Source organism: Ornithorhynchus anatinus, chromosome 4 (genome assembly GCF_004115215.2).
Source record: "Ornithorhynchus anatinus isolate Pmale09 chromosome 4, mOrnAna1.pri.v4, whole genome shotgun sequence".
Lineage (NCBI taxonomy): Eukaryota > Metazoa > Chordata > Mammalia > Monotremata > Ornithorhynchidae > Ornithorhynchus > Ornithorhynchus anatinus.
The window spans coordinates 23,103,265-23,123,768 of record NC_041731.1 but is presented as its reverse complement, the minus strand read 5'-3'; the positions used below and the strand labels follow the sequence as shown (position 1 = coordinate 23,123,768).

Sequence of the window (20,504 nt, the reverse complement as noted above, 5' to 3'; positions counted from 1 at the left end):
AGGTTCTAATTCTGACTCATCACTCGCATGCTGGATGACCTTGGGGAAGTCACTTAACTTCTCCAGGCATCAGTTTCCTCATCTATCAAATGGGGTTTCAATACCTCCTTTTCCTCCTACTAAGAGTGTGAGCCCCACAAGGGACAGGGACCATGTTCAACATGGTTATCGTGTGTCTTCGCACAGTACAGTACAATACTTCACACATAGAAAGCACTTAACAAATACCACAGACAGTTAGGAGAGCGAAGTCGGTGGCAGTACTAGATAGATCCGTTGGTGGTGACATTTGTCTCCATTATTTCCATTGGCGTCAATGTTAGGATTCCACCAGGCTCCACCCCATAGTGACAGGGTGGGTGTCAGTTTTGGCTGAGGTGGAGGAAACCCAGGAGTCAGAAGCCTCAGATATCCAGCTAAGCTTTGATGGAGAGAGGGGAGAGTGGAAGGAGCCTTGGGGCCCTTTAAGGGTGAAAGATTGGGGCTCTTTAATGCAGTAGCTGAGTTCTGCTTTGGGTGTTACAGCCTTCTGTCTCCTGAAGCTGAGGTCTAATCACGTGTTAGCCAATTACTAAGCAAATCCAATCAGGCTGGAAGCCCCCCAGAGATGATAAGAAAATCCTCCAAACCTATTTTCCCAGTGCATCCCCACAGCAGGGATTTCCCCCTGTCTTTACATCATCTCCGTGAGCCAGAGGAAGGTGGATATTAACATGCCCATTTTGCTGATGTGGAAACTGAGTCCCAGAGAAGTGATGTCACCTGCCTGAGGACCCACAGCCGGCCAGTGGCAGAGCTGTGTCTTACCACGCAGGTCTCCTGAGCCCTGTCCACTAGATCACACTGCCAAAGACAATAGAAGTGTTACCAGAATGTTTCATGGTGTCTAGAATACAGGAGCCTCCAGGAGAGTGTGAGGAAAGACAGGGAAACTGTAAACTCCTTGTGGGCAGGGATCATGTCCACCTACTCTGTTGTATTATGCTTTCCTAAGTACTTAGCACAGTGCTCTGCACACAGTAGGGGTTCAATAAATTTGATTGACTGATAGATGTGTGCACTGGAGCTGCTGGCAAGCTACTGAGGGGGAAAATGGAGTCCCTGATTCTGGGAGGGGAAGCCAGCCCTGGTCCCCTTGCCCTGATCAGCTCAAAAATTGCATCTCCGTGCAATCTCAGCAAGGTGAGGAATGCCCTTTTTTCCCTCTATGAAATAAAATCTTTTCGGGCAGAGAACATTCCTACAAATTTTGTGGTAAGCACTCAAGAAATGCCCTTGATTCATTGAAATAATAGGGGAGGGTGGTGGGCCTCGGGATCAGTCAAGATTGCTTCCCGAGCATGGACTGCATTTGAGAGAGATCCTGGACGGGGAAATGGGAGGAAGCTTTGCGAAGAGATGATGATTGTTGGATCCCTTGGCATTTTTTGTTCCTGGAAGAACGGGTGGGCAGAGTTCCAACCTCACATTAGGAATTCCTGGAATCCCACCCCACTCCCTGCCGTGCTCTTGGGCAGCCAGGAAATGAACTGAGAGCAAGCTGCCTGCTCTCGGCTCCACTGGCCTAAGATCACCTGTGCCAGATCCTGAGGCCCTGAAGCCCCTATGCCTAGGCCCTCTGGAGCTCCAGGCTAGGACTGGTGATCTAGAGGAGAGGGCTCCAGGTTTTGGGACTCTCTGGGTAAGAACTTAATATCCCATTACCTTCCTCCCTCTCCGCCCCACCCCAGAGAGGGATTCCAAGCCACCTGTTGTGTTTTAAGCATAGCTAAGAAGTCAGAGAAAGAGTGAAAGGAGACAGGCACTCTCTTCCTCCCTGAAAAACCTAGGGTAGGTCCAAGGGTTTTTGAACTTCCCCAGATAGGGGTGGGTGATGCGACAGCACTGACAGGACGTTCGGTCAGGTTCCTTCCCTCCCACCCCCCGGCTCCGCCCTGTACTCTGGGTGGGGGTTGGGAAAAGCATGGTATTATACAAAATGGCGGCCACACCTTTACAAGAACAGTTATTGAGGGGACGATCCCCCCAGGTCACGCCGCTGGGTGGGAGTTATCTGATGAGCCCGACACTAGTTCTGAGTGTTCACATCCAGAGCTGTCTCGATCTCCACTCTTCGTGGCCGTGAAGACACAGGCGAACCAATCCAGCAAAAAATCTCCAGCCTCCATAATACGATGTTCCACCCTCCTGCACAGCGCCCCCTCTGGTGCCCCTCCGGCATCCCAAACCCAGATGTTCCGCGCTCCAAATTCCGGATCCCCTGGAAGCAAGGCAACCACAGGTACTGATTGCCATTACCCCCCAGGCTTTCTTAACCATTTGGTGACAGCACTTCCCTGCCCTCCCCTAGTATCCTGAAATCATGAGACACTACTTTCTATCAAGGGGGTTCAGGTCATCCATCAGCCTTCAGCTCTCCCAGGGGCAACCAAATGCCACAGTAACTCTTCAGAAACAAAACTGTTTGAATCTCACAGCAGGCAAGAAACAGGCTCAAATCTTGGGGTCTCCCTGGAAGTAGGGGGTGGGGGCTTTGATCTGTGGACCTATGGCAACTCGGATGATGCTTTGGGTTGGACATGGCTTTTGTGCCAGCAGGAACCCTAGTGAGGTAGGATGTGCTTACTCGGATGACTGTGGTACAAAGATGGCAATGTTGCTTACAGAAGCAGTGAGCTTCATGCCCTGGACTAGGGCTCAGTGGGACTTGCATGTGCCTGGAGGAGGAAGAGGAGGAGGAGAAGAAACCGAGTCCAGGCACGTGTCCAGTGGGCAAACAAGCCTGGCCTGAGGATCGGGTGGGGTGGTGGTAAGAAGTCAGCTATCCTGAAATTGTCATTTGGACTAACACAGGGGCCTAAGCCACCCGTTTCATTTCCTCCCACTCCACTTTTCCTCAGTTCTTCTTGGGTCTTCCATATAGCGGCTCAGAGAATTCCCAGCTGGAGCCCCAGGCCAACGGCAGCCCAGGCCACCTCAGTCAGTCATGGTGACCCTGATCCCTGATCCTGGCTGCTGCCACCACTGCAGCCAAACCCTATTGGCTGCTGCCATGGCAATTGAGATTCTAGGTGGGCTCTTGACTGGCTTCTGGATTACCACTGGCCAAGAGATTCACCTGAAGCTCCTGGAGTGGCCATGGTCATGGCCTCGGGGAGTAAAGAGGGTGGCAGGTTCTCTTTCTCTCACTGTCCAGTGGCAGAGCTTGATTTTTGGAACAGGGGTCCTAAGAGGGCACCATGGGGCAGAAGGCCCATTTCTACCCCCTTTCCTCCACTGGGCCTGTTCCAGTTCCCCCTTGCCTGTGCCTGGGAGAAGGGACCAATCCTGGGTCCAGTTTGCCCACCAAGCTGGAGGAACTGATCTGTTGGTGGATAGTAATCAGAAATGTGGTCTGGACTGTGAGGTTCATATTTGGTTCCTTTAACAACCGGGAGAGCAAAACAGAAGGGAGAGAGAGAGGGAGAGAAGGAGGGAGGGAGGAAGGTGGGAGGGTGGGGGTGCGGTGGGGGGAAGAGAGAGATTGCTTTAAACATAAAGTCCTTTAAACCATTTCTGTTACACCCCATTCCTGCAGTCAATGTAAAATAGCAATTGTCAATATTCTCTTCCTACAGAGAACTTTACTTGCAGCCGGCTGAAAGTATTCCCTCTTCTTTAACTGATTGGATGCTTTCCTTCTGGACCAATTGGAGAGTCACTTCATTAGTTGAGGGATGTGAGAATTATCTTTATTTTCTATCTAAGCTTGCCCCAACTTCAGGCAATGACTTGGGAGAAGGCCATCCAGTGGAGAGGGCCCAAGGAGAGGAGTCGTCTCTGGGGGAAAACAGATGATGAAGTCCTGGGAGTCGTTTCGTCTAGGGACCCCATCCTTCTCTTGCAACTCCACCCCTACCCTGTTATTTCCCAGCTACCTCCCACTGGAGACCTTGCCTGGGAATCTGGCCATCTGGGGGGCAGGTATGCCCTTGGTCCAGCAAGTTGGGAGTGGCTGGTTGTGGCCACAGGACAATCTGAGACCAGAGCGGTTTTCAGCTTCAACATCAGCAGTGATGACAACTGTCCCAGCCTACCTAGCAGGGAGAGGGAGCAAGAGCATCCTCTGTTGATTACTTCTTTCATTTTGCATAACAATTGGGATCCTTTATTATAGATTGTTTTCTGTTAGGGTTGTCCATTAAAGCATCCTGTTCTCTTCCACCACCCCCCATCCCCCAGCCCCTTGGGATCCCGAACTGGGAGAGTCCTCACCAGGAGACACCAGTGAAGGGCTGCAGGTGCATTTCTGGGGTGCAGTTGCTGAACCCAGACTGTTTTTCTCCAACCCTATTGGAGCAGCCAGAGCTTGCCCGAGGAGTGAACACTGCCAAGTTCTGGGCAGGATCTCCATTTCCTTCAGGGAAAACCACCAATTCTGACACTCCAATTATCCACTCCCTCTCATGTGGACTCCTGGCTGCAGTGAAGGCTCAGTTTCCTCCCAATTGCTACGCTCAGTCAAACTAAATTACGAGCCAATTTCTCCCAGCTTTCCATCAGCATCAGCTCCTTCAAGCTAGCTCTCCCCTCCCTGGCCACAGACCAATATCCTGTGGCTGTAGCCAGGATTTGAACATGTTCCTCCAGCTCTGGAAAGGGAAGGTTATGGAGAGTCCCTTGGCCCCCTCCCTGGGTCCCTCCTGGACAGCTGGAGCCTACCTGCAGGGCCTTCCCTCCTCCCTGCTTAGCTCTGTATCCTGACCATCAGGGCCTCAGCCATTGGCCAAATGTGCCCAGATAGGGTCTACTTACTCTGGGACCCTGGGACAAGCGGCCACAAGGGCATGGGGTGGGCCTTGGGAGGTATTTTCTGCTTCATTGAGGAGGGAGAGACCTCTGTGCCAAGCTGGGGTGGGAGCGGCCTGGTGGGCTCCTAGGTGTCTCTCTCTCCATAGGGCTGGGGCCAAGGAGAGTCTAACCTGGGCACCTTGAGTTTGGCAGCAAGGATCAGCAAGACTCATGGCTACTACGGGGCCCTGGGAGGTGTGGTGGGGTATCACCCACTTAGGCAGGAGAAAGGGCCCATGGGCTGATATCTTTTGCTCTGTGGAGGCAGGACTGGTCCCAGTGGGTAAAAACACAAAAGTGTCTAAACTCACCTTTTCCAGGGCCCAGACCAGGAAACATGGAGCCTTCAGGAGAACTGTTTATTGGCTCTTCTTCCTCTCCTCCTTCCACTGGATTCTGAGCCAGGCACACCACATATGTCTTCTGCTGTTTCTGGGACCGCCTCTGGGCTGTGGGACACCATGAAATGGGGCAGCTCATGACTTCTCCACCCCCTGCTCGTGGACCTGTTCTGACCCTTGTCTCTCTCCCTGTCTCTGTTCATCTCTCTCTCAATCTCTCTCTCTCTCTGTCTCTCTCTTTTCTCCACCCAGCAGAAAGTGCTTTCAGCAAGAGGGTGGAAGGCAAAGCGCAAAACAACTTTGAAGAAACCAATAGCAGTTCCCAAAACTCCAGTGGTAAGTAGAGCCTACCCCTCTCAGAATCACACCTGGAGAATTTCCAATATTCTACCAGTCTCGGCTATGGGAGGGGGATTCACGCAGAGGCATACCCATTCCGTTCCTAGCTTGGCCAGTGGCTAGCAATTGGAAGGCAATCTGTTACACGTCAAAACTCACCTGTGCTGGGCAGCAGCAGCATGGGGGAGAGTCGAGGGCAGAGACTCCAGTTTATTAAGTGGAAGACAGTAATGGTAAACTGCTTCCCTATTTTTACCAGGAAAGCTCTATGGAAACACCAGAACGATTGCAGATGGAGAGTGTGGTGTTCTGGAAAGATATGTCCATGGAATCAGTGAGTCAGAGGCAACTGTATAGAATAAGACAAGTAGAGCCTGAGCTAGCCAGAAGAGCTCCAGAGCCAGTCTCCTAGTGGGCTTCCAGTGCCTGAGAGCACCTTAGACCCACCTTCTGGGTGGAAGGACCCTCTGGGCAATGGGAGGGAAGGGGACAAGAGCTCAGGTCCCAACTTCAGCTCCAGGAGGGGCTAAAGTTCCTGGTACCCAGCTCACCAGGGTGCTGGAGATCTTGATGAGGATCCAGAGGACTTTGCCACCTAGATGAGGTCCCTTCCCCTGACAATTCCCTGGTTTTTCAGCTGCTGCCCTGACCCTAGGTCTAGGCTGTCTGTATTGCTCCCCCCTGCTGGTGAGGGTTGCCTAGATTAGAGGAATTCCCTGTGGAGAGTTGGGCCATTTGCCACATTTCCCACCCTCCAGGAACCAGCTCTTTGAGGAAAAAGAGAGAGGAGTGAAGGAGTGATGGGCGGCTAAGCGTCTTTGTGGTCAGGTGGTTGGAACTCTGCAAAGTGACAGGAATTTAGAGGTTTCAGCCCTCATTTTCCTTCAACTTGGCACATGACCTCCAATGGCTTCTAAATGCTACATGATGTTTCTGTGTTGGAACTCTGCCATTCTGGTCCTTTGAGATTCCCAGTGAAAGGGAGTCTTGGAAATGCGAAGACCTAAGTCAGTCAATCAGTTGTACTTATTGAATGCATACTGTGTGCAGACCATTATACTAAGCTCTGGGGAGAGTATACTACAACAGACACATTCCCTCCCTACAGTGAGTTTGCAGTCTAGAGAGGAAAACCGGCATTAATATAAACAAATACAATTACAGGTATGTACATAAGTGCTGTGGGGTTGCGAGGGTGAATGAAGAGCTGAACTGATATGGGCTTGTCTATCATTTATTGGAAAGAATTAAGCAGGCTTGGTTGCAGAACTCTCCACAAAGCACTTGGGAAAGGACAACAAAAGCAAAGCATGTTTTCTGCCCACAGGGAGCTTTGCAGTCTAATGCAGAGCCGAGAGACCGATTAGCTAGAAGAGTCAAGCTAATCGCTCTGAATTACCTACTTTAACAGAGTGGAGAAACTGTACAGACAATACCAAGCATGGAGAACACAAATGGAGAGGAGACTTGGGCCCCATCTGGGTAGTGGGGGAAGGGCCAGGGAAGCACCAGCAAATTTGCAGTTGCTCTGTGCAGATGACATAGCGCTTGGGAGAGTACAATATAATAATACAATAGTTACATTTCCTGCCCACAATAAGTTTACAGTCTAGGGACAAGTTTGTTGGGGAAAATTAGCATATGCCTGGTGGCCAGATGTGAGAGGGGCTGGAGGTACTCAGGCCTGGCAGCCATGGAACCTAGCCCACACAGCTGGGAGAGACAGGAGGAGACTCAGGGTCTCCATTCCTTGGTTCTCCTGCCTCCAGCTTTTGATGCAAGCCCACAAAATTTCTGTTGGCCAGCCTTGCTGGCTAATGCAGTTGAGTGTCCTTTTAGGGAAGTAATGCCATAACCGTCCCAGAAACTAGGACATAGATTAGCCACTTCCCCAAACCACCATTTCATGGTTGGAGAAGGACTAGCAGAGGACTTTGGTGTTTCTAATTGGCTTGGGTCTCTCTGGCCAGCTCCTTTGGAGAATCCCTCTCCACTCAAGGTCTGGGCTAAAATCTCTTCACAGCCTCTTTGTAGAAGCAATAAGTTGGCAGGGTTCTGTCCCAGTGACAACTGGCCCCTTTGGCCATTTATGCCAGCTCTGTACTGGAGTGGGCCAAGATCATTGAGCTGGGACCAGTAAGAAAACAAAACACAAGAACAGCTTGTTGCAGGAAAGTGTTTGGAAGGAGCAGCCCTGCATTGTCAAGGGGCCACCTGGACTCTTGGTGCTGTTACTGAGCAGTGGGGAGTGGATTGATGGTCAGCCCGTGTGCCCTCTGTGTCACCAGGAATGCCCCGCATGCCTCAGGGACTCTTCTTTGGGCAGTGAGCTATACCTGCCTTGGTTGCTTAAACATTTTCTCTTTTGCAGAAGCCGCGAGTCCCTTGATTTCAAACCCTTTCCCGCTTTTACAGAGTAAGTGTGTGATGGGTGTTTCGAAACCTATGCATATCCTCAGGCAGGTTGGTGGCAGAGGGTGTGTGAGATCAGTGCTAGCCAGCCCCACAGTTCACCTCACTGGGTAGACGTACCTCCAGGTGCTGGCCAGGGGAGTTAGGGGGTTATTCCCTGAGACCATGGCTTCGGTTTGTTTTTTAAAGGGTTGGGGGTGTGGAGCTGGCTGGGGTCTGGGTGTGCTCTGTGGATGTGCTCTCCCACCTGGCTCACTGCTAGGCACATTGCGCAGGGCAGAACCCAGAGGGGTGGGTACCACAAGCTCTGTGGTATCCCCCTCCCCACAGAGGTAGTCCCATGAGGTGGGGGGGGTGATGAGGATTTTTATTTTTTATGGCCCTTGTTAAGTACTTTCTGTTTGCCAGTCACTGAACTAAGCTCTGGGGTAGATACAAGTTAAGCAGGTTGAACACAGATTTCTAACAGTAATAATAATTATGGCACTTGTTGAGCACTTGTTATGTACCAACCATTGGGCAAAGTGTTGGGGTGCATTCAGTATAGGTATACAAGGATCTTACAGTCTAAAAAAAATAATAGTGATAATAAATCAATCAGTCAATGGTATTTATTGAGCACTTATTGTATGCAAAGCACTGTAATAAGCCCTTGGGAGAAAACAATATAACAGAGTTGGTAGTCATGTTCCTTGCCCACAGTATGCTTACAGTCAAGGGACGTTGTGGTATTTGTTGAATGCTTACCATTTGCCAAGCACTGTGGTAAGCACCAAGGTAGATAAAAGATAATCCGGTTGGACACCAACTGTCCCACCTGGGGGACTCATAGTCTAAGAGAGACGAAGAACAAGTCTTTAATCCCCATTTCACAGATGATGAAACTGAGGGGCAAATTATGGGACTTGCCCATGATCACACAGGAGGGAAATGGCAGAACTCGGAATTAGAACTCCGGTCTCCTGACTCCCATTCCCTTGCTCTTGCTGTTAGGCCTAGGTTTAAAAGGGGGGCCAGAAAAGGAATCGAGCCCCTGTGGAGAGGCTGCCAGGTGGCCGGTGTCCTGGCTCTGTCCAACCTGTCCCGAAGCCTCAGCCCATTCCCTAGGAACTTACTGTTTGAATGGCATTGAAGTGGGAGGTAGTCAGCTCCTGAGCTGGGTGGGAGGGCATGACCTGGAGCCGATATGTGCCTGAGGGCAGAAACGTCCTCCTGGCTGCCCTCCTCAAACAGGGAAACTCCACATGGATGGGGCTGATGGAAGAGTACAGAGTGTCAGAGGGCCCTGTTACACAGGCTTCGCAAGAAAAATGATCTCCAATATGGCCAGCTGGGCTTGGGGACCTAGAACCAGTTCCTTCTATCACCTCCCCCCGCCCCCAAACTTTGTCCTTCCCTCTTTTCTCTCTCTCTCCCTTTCCCACCTCTCTCTCTGTCTCTGTCTCCCTCACAGGCTATCTCTCCTTATCTCTTCCTCAGCTTGTGTGGGTGGGCAGGAGTGGCATGGAAGCTTTTCTGCAGGGATCCATAGGTGGTTTTGCCCTGCACAGCGAGATGGGGCTCCCAAGGGGAACCCTGCTCTGGGCTGTTTTGGCATGGAGCAACAGGATGGGTGCCAGAGGAGGTTAATGGAGAAATGGCTGGAGGAATCATTGGGCCTATGTTCTCTGAAGGCACAAAATGCCTCAATGGGCCTCTGGAAAAATCAGCGCTTGTTTAGTTCAGGATTTGGGCTGGCTGCTGCTGCCTCCTCCATTCCGCCTCTGTGATTAGAATCAGCAACGATTTCCATATTTCGCCTTGAGCAAAAGCATCCAAGAAGCACTTTGAGTTTGGCTAAATGTGGGTTTGCCTTCAGTTTTTCTTGAAGACCGGTGCTCTTGAGCTGTGCCTGGCCATTTTTGTGGGCCACAAAGAAGTCATCTGCCCAAATATGCCATCTTTGGCCACAAGGAAGAATGGAGCTGCAGAGTGAAAATTTCCCCCAATTCTTTGACTGAGAGAGAACTCCAGGCAACCCAGCTGACTGAGCTAAGACAGGGGACCCAGAAGACCAGAGCCAGAGCTAGCCAGGGCATGAATGGTACTGTATGTGCAAATGGAAATTTAGAGAGCCTAGGACGGGAGCTTCCCCGTGCTCCCAAGTTGTGGCCTCCAGGGCCCCATCCCTATCCGACGTCAGCATGTGTGTGTCCTCTTCAACCTAACTCCAAACGTAACCAGGTTGAAATGGTTTTTCCCACACAGAACCGTATACCTGCGGCGCCTGTGGGATCCAGTTCCAGTTTTATAACAATCTTCTGGAGCACATGCAGTCTCATGCAGGTAAGCCCCATGGGTGGATGTTTTAAAGCAAAAACACTCCCGCTTACAAGCGGAGCAGAGCAGGCAGTGGGGCTGGCATCCAGAGTGCAGTTTGTCTTCGGCTCTGAGCCCTTAACCCAGCAATTTATCTAGCTGGATTATCACCTGCCTTTAGGTTTTAGATCCCCATGGTGCTCAGACGAGGGGGCAGTGGCTTAGAGGAATCTGAGGACCTCAGACTCTGGGTATTTTATTAAGTGCACTGGAACAGTGTGAAACAAAGAGTTGGACAGTATTAACTCTGTTGTATTGTACTTTTCCAAGTGCTTCATTCAGTATTCTGAGCAGAGTAAGTGCTCAATTGATTGATTGACTGGTTGAAGGTGTTTGACATTGCCTTTCTCCTAGCTGATTCCCCACTCCCTCCCCTCCCCTCCCTGGCAAAAGAGCTGAAGAACATGAATTCCACTAGCACCAGTTGACTCCTAAAAATTATCTCTTTTTTCCTTTCAGTTCCGGGGGCAAACAGAGTTGCTCCGGTTCTCAGGTGAAAATCCAGCGCCAAGAAAAGGTGCAAGATCATTGCCACAAATCTAGTCAGTTGAGCTCAGTTGAGGAAATCAGGAACTTACCCAAGAATGTAAGACCTTGAGAAGTACCAGCCAGGGTTCTCTATCCAAAAGTGGTCCCAGGGTGCTGGAAAGAACCGTATTCTGGCTGTCTTTCTGGTTACCTTCCTCATTACTGCTGATGCACCTGTGAAGCTTCCTGACCCTTTCCTCTCCATCTCTGACCTTCCCTCCAGTGATCCAGTCAGGACTCCTAGTTTAAATCTATACAATCCCCCCAGACTCTACTGGCGTTTCTGATGACGCTGCCTCCTGGGGAAGTGGATTCTATTTGTGAGCCCCCATTGAGAGGGAGATGTGTTTCCTCTTGCTTCTCTGGAAAGTGTTGCTGATGCTGATAGTGTAAGCTGGGCTTAGAAAAGGGCAAAAGCTTTTACCTGGCCAGAGGTTCACCAGCCCTGCAGGGAGATGGGAGGTTTTTGGCTATTGCTTATTGTTCCTTGCTTGTGTCCCAGTGTCTGTACTGTGGACTCAGCCTTTCTGTCTCCTGCCTCCATGAGCCCAACTTCTACCAACTTTTCATGCGCTTCTTGACATGGGAGAGGGACCAGGTTGGGTTCGACCCTTGACCAGGGGAGTAGAGGTTCCCTGGGACCCCCAGGTATGAACAAGCAAATCCCCCAAACCCCCTTCCCTTTCCAGGGCATTTTCATTTCCTTCAGCATTCAGCAACATGGACAGCCCACCCTTCTGTCCCTGGTTCACCACTGACTGTGCTGTGACCACCTCTGGAGATGGGAATGCCTTCTGGGATCAGTCAGGCTTAGGAGTTCTGGAGCCTGCGGGGAGTAAGAATCCCTAGAAAATAGGCCAGGGAAGCTATGCCAGGACAAAAGGACTTCCTCCTTTTCCCTCTCCCTCTCATCCTGCCTTTCCCCTTGGCTTTGATGGGCTATCCTCTCTTCACTCTATAAATTCCGCCTCTCTTTTTTTCTTTCTTCCCTTTGCTTTCTGTTCTCACTCTGTATTCTCCACCTTCCATTTTCTCAATTTTTCATTCCCCAATTCCTCCTTTTTTCCCCAACACTATGTTTTCTCTTCCTAAAAAGTTGTCTCCCAGTTTCTCCAGTCTACCCCATTATATCTCCCAGCAGTGAGCACTAACCCAGCAGGGCCAGACAGGCAGGCACAGGAGGGCACTGAGCTTGGCAAGGGGCAAGGTGAGCAGGGGAGTGGGAGTTTGGGAGTTGTCTGGGGATAATCCTTTGGCCAGAAGCCAACTTGGGGCATCCGGGATGGTCAACTCTGAACTCTGGAGCATCTGAGTTCCACTCCTGGTTCTGCCAAGGTAGTCTCGGCCTGCTCTCTGTTGGTAAATGAGCCTGGCTTCCTAAGTTTGGTATGGCTTTGTCTGTGGATAGCTGGAGAGAAGTCTCTGTGTGGGGAGAGGGGTGTCTGAAAGCGGGATTCAAAAAGCTTTGGGTAGAAATTGGAGTGATCTTGGTTGTGAATCAGCCAGGTGTTCTTGGCAAACAGAATGTCAGTTTCAAACTGACCCTCAAACTGGCATCAAACATTGAGAACCATGGCCAAAATGGGGCTTAGAAGGAGAACTTTAAATGGAAAAGATGCCCCCCACCCCCAGGGGTGGCCATGGCTGGGACTGTTTTGAGGAATGGGGATATCTTCAGTAACCGCTCATTTCACTTAGCAATAGGATTGTAAAGGCACAGATGGAAAGTGCTCTGGGATCAGGAATGTGTGCCTGGGGCTGAAAGTGGCTAAGACAGCAGCTGTTGTGGGCAGGAAGGTGATGGAATGGGAATGCTGGTGGGAATGGGGGACTTTATACCTTTGTCCCTTCTTGCTCTTTGTGCCTAACTGAGATGGGTTAGCTGTGCCTCCCTGGTTGGTCAGGAATGTGTGCCTGGGGCTGAAAGTGGCTAGGACAGCAGCCAATGTGGGCAGGAAGGTGATGGAATGGGAATGCTGGTGGGAATGGAGGATTCTTGCTCTTTGTGCCCAACTGAGATGGGTTAGCTGTGCCTCCCTGGTTGGGCCGTCAGGATAAGCTGCATTGGTGGAGCTGAGGTAGAGTTGCAGTTGGCCTGCAGTGGGGACATGGACATCAAGTGTCCAGCTTGCCATTCCAGACACATAGTGGCCCTAGCAACGTGTGCGGGAGTAACCATTTCAAGTTGTGTGTGTGTGCGAGTGTGTGCATGGGTGTCAGTGTGTGGACATGGCACTAATGTGTAATGGAGTCCTATTACTCGGTGATGGCTGCTTAACTTTTTCCTTTCCAGGTGTTACCCCCACAGTCTGGGATGTTGGATGAGCATTTTTTTTGGTTGTTTATGTGAGCTGTCACTTAAAATGCTATCTCAAATTCCTATCCTCCAACTCTCTTTTTGACCCCTTCCAGTCTGGCTTTCGTCACCTTCATTCCACAGAAACCACCCTCGTAGAGGTCACCAATCATCTCCTTCTTGCCAAATCCAACGGCCTCTACTCCATCCTAATCCTTCTTGACCCCTCAGCAGCCTTCAACGTTGTAGATCACCCCCTTCTCCTGGAAACATTATCCAACCTCGCTTCACTGACTCAGTCCTCACCTGGTTCTCTTATCTCTCTGTCCATTCATTCTCAATCATGGGCTCCTCCTCTGCCTCCCACCCCCTAAATGTTGGGGTCCCTCAAGGTTCAATTCTGTGTCCCCTTCTATTCTTCGTCTACACTCACTCCCTTGGAGAATTCATTCACTCCCTTGGCTTCAACCACTACCTCTATGTGGATTATTCCTGAAACTTCATCTCCAACCTTGATCTCTCTCCCTTTCTCCAGTCTTGCATTTCCTCTTACCTCTAGGACATCTCCTATTGGATGTCCTCCCATCACCTCAAACTTAACATGTTCAAGACAAATTTATCTTACCACCCACACCCTATCCTCTCCTGATTTTCCTATCACTGTAGATGGCACTACCATCTTTTCAGTCTCACAAGCCCTTAACTTGACCTTCCCCTTGACATCCCTCTCTCATTCAACCCACGTATTCAATCTTTCACTAAATCCTGTCCATCCTACCTTCACAACATCACTAAAATCCGCCCTTTCCTCTCTATCCAGATTGCTACCACATTAATACATGCACTCATCCTATCTTTCCTGGTTTACTACATCAGTCTGCTTCCTGACCTCCCAGCCTTCTGCCTCTCCCCACTCCAATCCATACTTCACTCTTTTGCCTGGATTATTTTTCCACAAAAACATTTAGAACATGTCACCCCACTCCTCCAGTGAAAACTCCAGTGGTTGCCCATCCACCTCTGCATCAAACAAAAACTCCTTTCCATTGGCTTTAAAGAGCTCCATCACCTTGCACCCTCCTACCTCACCTCACTACTGTCCTACTACAACCCAGCCTGCACACTTCGCTCCTCTAATGCTAACGTTCTCACTGTGCCTCAATCTCGCTGCTGACCCCTCTCCCACATCCTGCCTCTGACCTGGAATGCCCTCCCTCCTCAAATCCGACAGACAATTGCTCTCCCCACATTCATTCATTCATTCAATAGTATTTATTGAGTGCTTACTATGTGCAGACCACTGTACTAAGCGCTTGTAATGTACAATTCAGCAACAGATAGAGACAATCCCTGCCCATTGACGGGCTTACAGTCTAATTGGGGGAGACAGACAAAAATAATAGCAATAAATAGAATCAAGGGGATGTACATCTCATTAACAAAATAAATAGGGTAATAAAAATATATACAAATGAGCGGACGAGCACAGAGCTGAGGGGAGGGGAAGGGATGGGGAGGAGCAGAGGGAAAGGGGGGGAAAAGAGGGTTTAGCTGAGGGGAGGTGAAGGGGGGGCAGTTATCAAAGGCACACCTCCAAGAGGCCTTCCCTGACTAAGCCCACCTTTCCTCATCTCCCTCTCCCTTCTGTGTCACCCTGACTTGCTCCCTTTCCCCCTCCCAACCCCATGGCACTTATTTAATTAATTTATTTATATTAGTGTCTGTCCCCTCCACCCAGACTCGAAGCTCACTATGGGCTGGGAATGTGTCTATTGTTATAAGTGTACTCTCCCAAGTGCTTAGTACAGTGCTCTGCACACAGTCAGCCCTGAATAAATACTATTTAATGAATAAATGAAATTCTAGTGGCAGTGTAGGGTTTTTGCAAAACTTCCATTTGCAATCATTGGCTGCTTAAAGGTTTAAACCTCCAGTTCATACTTCACTCTGCTGCCTGGATCATTTTTCTATAGAAACGTTCAGGATATGTCACCGTACTCCTCAGAAAACTCCAGTGGTTGACATCCATCTCTGCATTAAACAGTCATTCATTCATTAGTATTTATTGAGCGCTAACTATGTGCAGAACACTGTACTAAGTAAGCACTTGGAATGTCCAATTCGGCAACAGATAGAGACACTCCCTGCCCATTGATAGTCTTACAGTCTAATCGGGGGAGACAGACAGACAAAAATAATAGCAATAAATAGAATCAAGGGGATGTACACCTCATTAACAAAATAAATAGGGTAATAAAATTATACACAAATGAGCAAATGAGCACAGAGCTGAGGGGAGGGGAAGGAAGAGGGGGAGGAGTAGAGGGAAAGGGGGGAAAGGGGGCTTAGCTGAGGGAAGGTGAAGGGGGGGCAGAGAGGCAGCAGAAGAAGCAGAGGGAAAAGGGGAAGCTCAGTCTGGGAAGGCCTCTTGGAGGAGGTGAGCTCTCAATAGGGCTTTGAAGAGGGGAAGAGAGCTTGGCAGAGGTGAGGGGGGAGGGCATTTCAGGACAGCGGGAGGACGAGGGCCAGGGGTCGACGGCGGGATAGGCGAGAATGGGGGATGGTGAGGAGGTGAGCAGCAGAAGAGCGGAGCGTGCGGGGTGGGCAGTAGAAAGAGAGAATGGAGGAGAGGTAGGAGGGGGAATGGCATTTGTTAAGCGCTTACTCTGTGCCAGGTACTGTCTTAAGCACTAGGATAGATACAAGGTTATCAGATTGTCCTACGTGGGGCTCACAGTCTTAATCCCCATTTTACAGAAGAAGTAACTGAGGCACAGAGAAGTTAAATGACTTGCCCAAAGTCACACAGGTGACAAGTGGCAGAGCTGGGACTAGAACCCATGACCTCTGACTCCCAAGCCCGTGCTATTTCCACTAAGCCATGCTGCTTCTCATGAATAGACTCATAAACAGAAACTCCTCCATTGGCTATAAAGCACTCCATCACCTTGCCCCCTCCTATCTCATCTCGATACTCTCTTACTACAACCTAGCCTACACTCTTCATTTCTCTAATGCCCATCTTCTCACTGGACCCTGATCTTTTCTATCTCACCACAGACCTCTCACCTACATCCTGCCTCTGGCCTGGATTGCCCTCCCTCTTTATACCTGACAGACAATTACTCTCCCCAACTTCAGAGCCTTATTGAATGCACATCTCCTCCAAGAGGCCTTCCCTGACTAAGCCCTCGTTTACCCTTCTTCCACTCCCTTTTGCAGCGCCCTGACTTGCTCCCTATAGTCATCATCCTCCCAGCCCCAAAGCACTTACGTACGTATCCATAATTGTATTTATTTACGTTAATGTCTGTCTCCCCTTCTAGATTGTAAGCTCACTGTGGGCAGGGAATGTGTGTGTGTTATGGTGATGTGTTGTACTCTTCCTGGTACTTAGTACAGTGGTCTGCACAGTAAGTGCTCAATAAATATGATTTATTGATTGATTAAGTTAGAGGTCTCCAATTCTTTATTTAGCTACAGGGTGCTCAACCAGCAATGGGGCAAGAAATACTTCTAAGCCATGTAGAATAAGAATTATAGTATTTCTTATGCATATTCTAGGAGCCAAACACTCTCATAGGCACTGGGGTAGATGAGATAATCAGATCTCATAATCTAATAATAAGATCTAATCTAATCTAATAATAAGCACATTACCTGTCCCATATGAGGCTTATAACACAAGAGGTAGGTGAATATTTTTATAGATTTTTATAGATGAGCTATACAGAGGTTAGGTGACTTGCCCACAGTCACATTGCAGATCATGTAGACATGCATATACATGCTTATGTCTGTGCTTGTGTGTGTATATATATATATATATATATATATACATTTATAAAAGGATGTGCATGTGTTTGAGTGTGTCTACTTAGTTCTTTTTCATGTTGGAAGATGACATCACTAGGAAGGAATTCACCATTGACTTTCTATGTAACTGAAATCTGGAACCTGCAGCCCTAACCACACTGAGCACAAAGACTGTCCTTTGTTTTTTATAACACTTGGTTCTGTTTTTGCCTTTAGCTCCTGTCTCATGATCCATACAAAGCGTCTGCTCTAAAACAACTGCTTGGATTATAATGTGCCATGCTCGACTATCCTTGGCATTGGAACTCCAGTTTACAGCTGAGAATGCAGGCTTTGCTTGATCAAATTCTTAAAACACTTGCTCCATCTTCCTTGCTTTTGATCTCCCAATTTCAGCTTATTTGATATTCTGCTGTTATTCATTCTCCTCACATGTTTCACACAGTACAGCTGTGTTGAGGTAACCATAGCTTCAGTGCTAGGAGACTGACCTTATCTTAGGCGTTTGTTGCTTGTGATTCTGTCTTGCCATTTGACGTGAGAATAGCCCATATTGGTTCTGATGAAACTGCTTGAGGCATCAGATCCTCATAGTAGTGGTAGAGAAGCAGCATTGCCTAGTGGATAGAACACGGCCTGGGAGTCAGTAGGGCCAGGGTTCAAATTCCGTCTCCGCCCCTTGTCTGCAGTGTGCATCTCTGACCCTTGTCTGCAATGTGACAATGGGGCCAAGTTGATCTCCTGGACAGCTCCTCTCCTTTTATTATTTTGGACAGCCACAGCCAGAACATCCCTGCCACAATCCGTGAAGCAGGGAAGCAGCATGGCCTAGTGGATAGAGCAGGGCCTGGGCGTCAGAAGGACCTGGGTTCTAATCCCAGCTCGGCCACTTGTCTGCTGTGTGGCCTTGTAAAGCAGTCATGAGGAATAGATGAAGGTGAAGAGCTGACAAGAAGAGGGAGGAATCTAAGAGAGAGAAGGAAAACCAGGAGGATTATCATCCTACAGTTGACTAATAAGGTAACACAAGTGGTTGTGTTTCGGGCAGTCTGACCCAATGAAGTCCTTTGTAGTTGACTCATTGTGGGCCTGCTGCAAAATCCTTCCCAATTTTTCTCCTAGGTGTCTCTACAAAGTGAGACTTGAGTTCCACTCATACCACTGAGGCCCCGGTAGTGCCACCTACTAGCCATTTCAGAACTAGCTATGGATCACTCGCTTCACAAAATCTGGGCATTGTTCCCAAGTCACTGTCTTGGGTTCAAGGTTGATTAAAGCACTGATCTAGTACCTTGGCCATGGCCTAGTGGATAGAGCTTGGGCCTGAGAGTCAGAAGGCCCTGGGTTCTAGTCCCAGCTCTGCCACTTGTCCACTGCATGACTTTGGGCAAGTCATTTCACTTCTCTGTACCTCAGTTACCTCATCTATAAAATGGGGATTAAGACTGTAAGCCTCATGTGGGACGGGACTGTGTCCAACCTGATTTGATTGTACCTGTCCCAGCACTTAATAGTGCTTGGCACACAGTAAGCTCTTAACAAATTGCACAATTTATTATTATTATCATTATAACAAAGAGGAATATGGGTATGGCATTCCATTTGGTCGTCCTAGTGGATGAAACAATGCCCCTCCCTACCCCAAAGAAGAAGTGTCTCCCAAATGGGCCCATTTTCTGGACATTCCCATTTTGAACTACCCTCTAGTTCCTTAGCCTCAACTACCTATCATATCTCAGCCATCTGGGGCTAAAACTGTCCTTCTGCCAAGCCCACCTAGCAGTCATTTTAGCATTCCAGGTGCTGGGAGAGCTCAGCCTGTGGCCTCCTTGTACTTTATGTCAAGATTAATAATGTTGGTATTTGTTAAGCACTTACTATGTGCAGAGCACTGTTCTAAACGCTGGGGTAGATACAGGGTAATGAGGTTGTCCCATATGAGGCTCACAGTCTTCATCACCATTTTACAGATGAGGGAACTGAGGTACAGAGAAGTTAAGTGACTTGCCCAGAGTCACATAGCTGACAAGTGGCAGAGCAGGGATTCGAACCCGTGATCCCTGACTCCCAAGCCCGGGCTTCTTTCCACTGAGCCACGCTGCTTCTCCAAAGACTCACCCCTAACTCACCACATTCAAGACTCAAACGTTGCCCTGGCTTAACTAAGAAGTCCTTCAAGCCCAAAATGAATTCCTCCATTGCCATCTTGTTGAGTGGATCATGGTGGAGGTCAAACCTTATCCCTAGAGGACTGGAGGTGTGTTTGCCCCTGACAAAATGTTCTAGGGTGAGCTGAGAGTAGGGCTGCAGTAAGCATCTGGAGAGTTGCCACATGTACCTCTAGAAGCCTAACAAGCTGAAATTTAGGCCTTCTATTCAAATCCATCTGCATATTAATTCTGGGAGACCTCAAGTTCTTCATTATCCTTATCAATCATCAGTAAAGTCCAACAGGCATCCTAATCAATCCGTAGTATTTAATAAGCACCCACCATGTGCTGAGCACTGTACTGACCGGCCCTTGACCCCATCAGAACAGAGATGGATTGGGCTATGTACCCTTGAGGGCAGGGACAGATTTGGCTATTCCGTTTCCTTAATGTCTTCAATTCCAACTGCATAGTAAAAGTGATATCCAGGGTGATATATTCCTGATGATTATCAATGAAGTCAGAAGACTTTCTAATTTTTCCTGGCCAGGGCACAGGACTATCCACTATCCACCAGTGATCTCTCTGGCTGACTTTTGCTGTGGTCCAGTATCGAGATCCGCAAAATGTCTTCATGGTCCTGTACTATATCTTCATTCAACACCTCACCCTCTGTCCAGAACTAATATCTGGATGCCAGACATGAGCAGTTTGTAATCCAGAATCATTCCGTCGGTCACCTCCATCCTCTGAAGTGTTGACCTACTGGAGATGATCTGATTAGGCCCTTTAGCTGTATGTAGATAAAGTGGGCTGCGTTCCTGTTCCATTGCTTATCTGAAGTAGAGCTTTGGATAGGTTGTTTCTTGCTTTGCTGCCCCAAGGGGACATTCCTTCCCCCTTTCACTAAGTAGCTGCAGGAGATACCACTGGGCAGTGTTGCTGTTCCTGTGTCTGCTTCCAGCTCCACAGCACATACTTAGGTGATGGTTTGGGGTTGGTGTTCCCGGGATGTGTGCCCTATGAGTTCTCCCGCTCTATCAATTGGCTATTCAGCCCTGGGATGTGCTGGGAATTACATGGCACAGTCTTTCCTGTGAAGTCCACAGGAAGAGCACTGGGAGGAGTAGGGGCTTGGTAATAGCCCTGGTGGATCAGGAGAGTTCCCATGGCAGGGATAACATCTCTGGCCCATTCAGAAAAGTTGGTCCTTTCAATTTTGATGGTTTTCCCGATCACCCTGCCCCTAAATTGGTTGATCTGCACAATGACCCAGACTTTGTCCAAGACAACTCCTGGTGTCACCATTCCTGCCTCTTGGTTCCTTTTTCATCTTAAAAGATGAATCCTAGCCATTAGAAGTTTGTCGTATGCCCCACCTGGTCCACACTGACTCTATCATATGAACCACATGCCACATATGACTCTGTCATA

General features: G+C 49.0%; 1 protein-coding gene and 1 non-coding gene across 9 annotated transcripts in view; both read left to right on the top strand.

Annotated features, from left to right (window-relative positions):
* ZNF618 (zinc finger protein 618) overlaps positions 1–20,504 on the top strand; it is a 93,912-nt gene that overhangs the window by 61,845 nt on the left and 11,563 nt on the right. For 2 of the 8 annotated variants that reach the window (XM_029062493.2, XM_029062492.2), the window contains 4 exons: positions 2,030–2,281; positions 5,424–5,507; positions 7,882–7,926; positions 10,170–10,247. In XM_029062493.2, the coding sequence (XP_028918326.1) occupies positions 2,030–2,281; positions 5,424–5,507; positions 7,882–7,926; positions 10,170–10,247 (459 nt within the window). The remainder of the gene's footprint in view (positions 1–2,029; positions 2,282–5,423; positions 5,508–7,881; positions 7,927–10,169; positions 10,248–20,504) is intronic. The other 6 variants (XM_029062494.2, XM_029062490.2, XM_029062495.2 and 3 more) reach the window with 6 other exon arrangements.
* Positions 5,522–5,659, top strand: LOC114811785. Its single transcript, XR_003759481.1, has one exon. It is a non-coding gene; the product is annotated as a small nucleolar RNA SNORA7 (small nucleolar RNA).